Here is a 6,819-nt window from a genome sequence, read left to right as displayed (position 1 = left end):
TGGGGATTGAGAGGAGGCTACTAGCATCATTGAGTCAAAATCTTTCAGGAAGTGTTCCATCAAAGTCAGCAGGTAAACAAGGTTGTACCTTCTGCCATCAGCCAGACTCCATAATATGTAAGAATCATCCAGGTATTACTGGTATTGAAGGCATGAACCGGTCAGGGAGAACTGCCAAGACTTGGTCCCATAACATGCCAACCAAGAACAGCAGCAACAATGGAATGAAGCCAGCTGAAGCTGGAGAAGTGACCCAAGCACTTTGGAGGAATCCAGATGTTGAGTGTATCCCAGATATTAGGATGGTTGGAATTTGATTTTGCTTTGTGACTGTGCCCTAGTTTTTTCCTCTTGGAGTAAGAAAGTATTTTTTGTTTGTTTTGGGGTTTTTTTTTTTGTTTTTGGTTTATTTTTGGGTTTGGTTTTTTTGTTTGTTTGTTTGTTGAGCCCACAATTGGGAGTTTGGATTTTAAAAGACTGGATTTTGGAAGAAACTGGCTATTTAAAGGGACTGAAATTGTAATGTCTGAACTTGTAAAGACTATGGGACTGTTAAGGTATTTGGAGATAAGAAAGGAAAGGTTGCAATGTGTTTGTGTATTAAGTTCACAAGGGTTCAGTTGAACTAGCTGGTTTTGTGTCATGCTGACAGAAACTAGAGCTATTAGAGATGAAGAAGCCTCAGTTAAGGAAATGCCTTCATGAGATCCAGCTGTAAGGCATTTTCTCAAGAGCACCTAGCCCATTGTGAATAGTGTCATTCCTGGGTCCTAGAAGAAAGCAGGCTGTGCTGCAGAACTCAAGGAGATCAGGTCCTGTACTTCATTTACCTGGGCAGCACATTAGAGCTGGCCCTGCTGGCATGGAAATAGTTGAGAGGGCACCAGGGCATGAGAAAAGAGGTAGGACTGCCCCTGGCCAGCTGCAGCATTGAGTAAGCTACCTGGGACAGTACTGGAGGGCTCACCCTGGTGGTGTAGGTGCAAGAGAGCCAACAGGCTCACCAGCTTAACCAGCCCAGATCCAAGGCTGGTTGGCTCACCATAACATCTACCCAATCAGTGAACTGGAGCATGTGAAGGGCTGGTCCTGAAGATCCAAGCTGAAGGATCTCCATGACACAGGGCAATGGGATATCTGAGAAGAGTCCAATTGAGGATCCCGTATTGATAGAGTAGCAGAAGCCAGAGGCCTCAAATCAGACCAATGACTCAGCAATTAACACTTGCAAGTAAAGAAGTGTGGACAGAACAATATACTGTGGGACACACTGTCACACACTACAACTTCCACATTTTTTTCTTTTGGGGTCAGGGAGAGGAGTTGCAAGGACAGAGGCTGGTATGAAGGGACAGATGAGTGGAATTGGGGTGTATGATGTGTCATTAACAAAGAAACAGTAAAAAGTTTTCAAAAACTGTGTGCAACAAAGAAACATTTTTTTTAAAAGGGGGGGGGGGAGTGCACACTGGAGTGAGCCATGGCAAACAAACCAGTAAGCAGGACTCCTCATGGTTTCTGTATCAGCTCCTGCCTCCAGGATCCTGTGCTATTTGAGTTCCTGTCCTTACTTTCTTTGGTGATGAACAGCAGTGTCAAAGTCTAAGTTAAATAAACCCTTTCCTCCCCAATTTGCTTGGTTTTGGTCATAGTGTTTTGTTCCAGCAATAGAAGCCCTAAGACAAAGGACCAATTTTAACAAATAGCTAAAGTACATTAGCTTTATCTAGACAACAGACTCAAAAGAGAACATAATAGACTCAATGTGCCTAGCCTAGCATAACATCTTTATAGTTGGATCTGTGTAGTATTTGTGTAGAATTTCTTATAACTGTTTTTCATTTGTAGCTTTAAAAACTCAGAATTGGATATAACTGCAAAATTTTATTTCCTTTTATATGAAAGTATATATCAAGTGCTTAATATTTTCCAACAAGGAAAAGTATGGACATGCTACATTTTCGTTTATTAGAACATCTTACCCACTTTCCCATTCTCTGAGCATTTTTTCTATGCTTTTGTTTGCTATGCATTGTGGTTTGAGTAGAAGTGTGTTGTTTATAGATTTGTGTACTGAAAACTTGGTTCCCAGCTAATATTGCATACAACCCCTTTAACCTTAGTTAGCCCTCGGAATTCAGAGGTTCCCTATAAAAACAGTGATGTGAACTATCTTTCTTACTTTGAAATTAAGTTTCAGAATTGTGGTTTTCTAGGAATTGTCTTAAGGTTTCATTGTTGTGATGAAGGCAACTCTTATAAAGGACAATATTTAATTGGGGCTGGCTTAGAGTTTCAGAAGTTCAGTTCATTATCAAGGCGGGAAGCATGACAGCATCTAGACAGACATGGCACTGGAAGAGACAAAAGTTCTTTATCTTGATCCAAGGCAACCAAAAGACTATCTTTTGCAGGCAACAGGAGGATCATTTCTTCTGCCTGGGTGGAACTTCAGTGTAGGACCTTAAAATCCACCCTAACAGTGACCAACTTCCACCACCAAGACATTGCCTAACAGTACCACTTCCCATGGCCAAGCATATTTAAACCTCCACAAGAATGGAAGCCTTTCTGATTCTAATTTAGATAATAGTTACTCTTCTATAGATATACTATTTGCAGGCTCTGATATCATTAGATTTTTTGATCATCTACTTCTTTCAACACTTATTCTTTTAAATTAAATTTTTATTCAATCTCTTTAAAATTTTAAAATAACTTTATTCAGATAATATAAGCATGTCATTGTGAAACTTAAATTTGTCTTTATTGGATACTGTATAAAATACAATAAAACTTAAGTCACTTTTAACAAGGCATTAACAGTTTCCTTCCAGTTAAACAAAGCAAGGGAAAAATAAGAACAGAAAAACATAAGAAAACTGAAAAATAAATGCAATGTATATCTGCATTTACAGTTTACACACAAGTTTCTCTTTAAGTTTCTAGTCAAAACAGTCAGACTTATCTAAATTCCAGTCTTTTTGAACCTATTCAGTAAAAACTGGACAAGGTGAAACACATTTATCCTCTCAAAGCTACCACACACAGATTTTTAACTTTTTACAAACACACCACCTAAAGTATTTCTGAATATTATTTTTTCCTTGAAATAGCATTGAATGGGGACTACCCAGGAAAAGGAGGTTCTAAAGGGAAGGAGGGTAGGGTTACAAGAAAGGGTAATGGTGAAAAACAATGGAAAAATCCTTTAGAATTTAGGCTTAGTAATTTTTTGTATCTGACATCATGTGATATGAATAGAGACAAGTTGGGAGGAAAGTACGATAGAGGAGGCAAATATGAGCAAAGTACAATGATATTCAAGTATGCAACCCTCATAATGAAATCCATTATTTTGTATATTAACTTAAATTTAAGATATAATATTCATAAATCTGGTTCTTGGCCAACAAAATCAGGCAATTTTTATAAGAATCAGTAAACATATACCTATATACGTGCTTTTGGCAAGTTTTGCTTTAAATACTTCACAACAAAAATGTTAATATTTGCCTACTGCCATTTCAGGGCCACTGCATTTCAGTGAAAGTTTCAATTTTTCAAGGTTTCATATTTTCCATTTCAACTTTTCATTGGTTCCCTAATGTTGGAATTGTCCAAATGCTGAATGCAGTTCTCTTTAATGACTAAGGAACTTTAGATCCAACAAAAACATTGAAAGATCTCCACATCTTCAAAAGCAAATTTGAACTAAGCATATTCTTCCTTAGCTTATGATGACAAAAACCTGAAGATTTCCAAAACAAACCACAGATAGCACAGTGTATCTTGACAACTTTTTAACTTTAGCTAAAAATCTGACATTACTATAAAACTATTGACATAGATTCCTATAAAGTATGTTCCCAAATCAGCTAATAACAACCTCAAAAATCTTCTAAGTATTCAAATACCAGGCTCATGAAAACATTCATTTCTGAAAGCCTAATTTTGAAGCTAAGCAAAGCAGTTTTCTTCATTCCCACAAGTAAATTCTCTAATAGCAACAAAGGAGTAATATTTCCTAAAACTGAACCTTGATAGTCATTAATTCAAAATAAATTGGAAAGGTGGGGGCATGCTAGGCAAACAATCATTCTGCTACTACTGAGCTAAATACAACTACTCTTTCCAATTTAAAGCTGCAGGCACTAATGAAATTTTGAATTTTTTAATTCCTCCCCAAAACTGGGGTAGCACTGAGACTGAAAAGTTTCTCAGTTTTTGTTCCTTGTTTTCTTTAAATACTTCATCCAATGGCACCACATTCATATTTTTGTAGTGCCAGGAATCTAGACACACCTACACCTGGGCTTTTTTCTACCTTACTGAAGAGCTCCAGGGTTTCCTCATATTTGGAGCACAAGCTTTGCAAGCTTCATGGAGTATGGCAAATCTGGCGAATTATATGGACCATGTTGGCCAGCTGCAAATTAGGTCGAAAACTGCGACTTGGAAAAGTCCTTCGGCATTGCGGGCACCTGAAGACCTGTGGTGTGGGCCGAGGTGGAGGAGGAACCGGGTCATGTGGAGAACGAACCAGGGCGTCTAGATAGAGCTGCCGACGCACAGGCGGATATGGGGGACCACGGAGGAAGATTGGAAGGTGGCGGTGGCGATGGCGGTAGCGACCAAACTGATGGTACTGGTGGCCATTGTGGGGGGGTTCATCTCTCTCTTCTGGAAAAACCCTAATTCTCAGGTCATGAACCAACCCTTGTAAACTGTTCCTGACTTCTTCCTGGTCATCCCACACAGAGTCCGCATTGCCCTGATGCTGTCTATGGCTAGGACCGACCCAGCGTCCTGCATGTGCTCTGTGCTGCTCCTGTTCGGTGTACCTAGGAAACAAAACCTCCCGGATGACGTGCTCCTGCACAGCAGGCTGTTCCCGGTCCTGCTCATCTTCCTTGCCCCACAGCTGAGTCACACACCCTCTGCAGAAGTTGTGCCCACAGCCAATGGACACGGGGTCCTTAAAATAATCCAGACAGATGGCACACACTGCTTCTTCCCGAAGTGACTGCATAAGGCTGGGAGGCCGTGTAGAGGTGGCCATCTTAAGAGCACAAAGGGTCCTCAGAAACTGAGAGGCCCTCGCTGCCCTGCCAAGAAGCACAAAGCACGAAACCACAAGTGGAAGGTCTAGCCTCTACCACCCAAGAGCACAAAGGTGAGAGGACTCCCTTCCCTGTCAAGGAGACCAAAGGCCCCAAATCTCCCTGCCCAGGCAAGGGCACAAAGGCGGTGGGCCTCGCGGCCAAGCCAAGGGGCGCTAAGGACTAAGACCTCCTTGCTGCCCAGTCGTTGGGCGCAAACACAGTAGGCCACACTGCCTAGCCGATGGGCGCTGAGGACTAAGGCCTCTTCGCTGCCCGGCTGAGGGGGCCGTAGGCTTTGCTGCCAAGCCGATGGCCGCTAAGGCCTCAAGGCCTCGCTACTCAAGCAAGGGGCGTCCTAAATGCGGTAGGCCTCAGTGCCCACCCGACGGGCGCAAGCGCGGTAGGCCGCACTGCCCAGCCGAGGGGCGCAAACGCGGTGCCCAGCCGACGGGCGCTGAGGGCTAAGGCCTCTTCGCTGCCCGGCTAACGGGTGACGGGCCCGACTCCAGCAGCGACTATAACCTGCTGCCACCGCCCTCGGCCAGGCTTCCCTGGCTCCCCTGAGGAAGACCAACTCACGGCACAGCAGCCGTTGCTCCGGAAGCCGGAAGGCGCTGGCACAGAAGCACGCAGCCGACTGGAGCCTCGGGGAAGCCCGGCACACCGCAGCAGCCAGCAGCCTCGGCCCGTCTGCCTCACATGTGCGGCGGCTGCGCTATAAAAGGCACCTGGAAGTGACGTCAAGGCGCTCGAACATACGTTCTTCCTGCCACCCCCACTGCAGGGGGGGGGGCAGGGGAGGGGGACGACGCTCTGGCCCCTTGGAGGACCTCTGTCTTAATGGTATTCATGCTAGGGGCCGAGGGAAAGCTGGAGTGGTGGAGAGAGCATGCCAGGTCAGAGGTGAAAGGTGTCAGGAGTTCAAGACACTCTCAGCCACAGAGTGACTTTGAAACTCATCTCGGCCACAAGACGCATCTCTAAATCAATAGATAGCCAGACAAACACAAAAATTACGTAAAAACAGACGGGTGGGCCCAGAGTCCTAAAAAATAAGGACGCATGTTTCGAAAGCTCGATGGCAGTCCTCGTCATCATCGGAGTCATCATTATCAACGTAGTCAATGGTCATCGTCACAACTGCTTCTCCTCACAGCTAAATACCATTTCCCGGCAAAATTTCAAATTAGTACTCCACTCTAAGAAGTGTCTGTTATCTTCTCCCAAATAAAAATGGTTGTTACAACACTGATAAATATAATTAAGTCGTGCTGGAAAGACTGTTCCAGACTGGGAATATGCAGCTGCAGTGAGGAGATATTTTGGCACTACCTGCATCATAAAATGTTAAAATGATTAATAAGTGTGGAACTGGTCTGCCGAGAAAATTGCAAATTCCTACATGACTATTAAGAGGCGTATTAAGTGCATGACAATAGAAATAGATTACCAGTCACAAAGAAGTTACTTTTAACACTTTCAGAAATTTAATCTGTTTGTGGGTTTTGGTTTCTTGGGGGGGGGGGGACATTGTTTTGTTTTTATCAATTTTGCAAAACAGCATTGTTATTTCCATACTGAAGTCAACATTTTCAAATCATCACATTTTATTAATATGAAAACCTAGATATTCAGAAGGATGTAAATTGTTTATAGTTTACAAATGAAGTACACTCTTGTTTCTTCCTAATATCTTATTTATATAAATACCCAG

At 42.9% G+C, this 6,819-nt stretch overlaps 1 protein-coding gene across 1 annotated transcript; it reads right to left on the bottom strand.

Annotated features, from left to right (window-relative positions):
• Positions 1-3,928: 3,928 nt before the first annotated feature.
• On the bottom strand, positions 3,929-5,398 carry LOC110309657 (tripartite motif-containing protein 52-like). Its single transcript, XM_021182387.1, has one exon. It carries the CDS (start codon positions 5,060-5,062, stop codon positions 4,382-4,384), a length of 681 nt encoding a protein of 226 aa, XP_021038046.1. The 5' UTR covers positions 5,063-5,398; the 3' UTR covers positions 3,929-4,381.
• Between the last annotated feature and the right edge of the window lie 1,421 nt (positions 5,399-6,819).

Source organism: Mus caroli, chromosome 14 (genome assembly GCF_900094665.2).
Source record: "Mus caroli chromosome 14, CAROLI_EIJ_v1.1, whole genome shotgun sequence".
Classification (NCBI taxonomy): Eukaryota; Metazoa; Chordata; class Mammalia; order Rodentia; family Muridae; genus Mus; species Mus caroli.
This window is presented reverse-complemented; position numbering and strand designations above follow the sequence as displayed.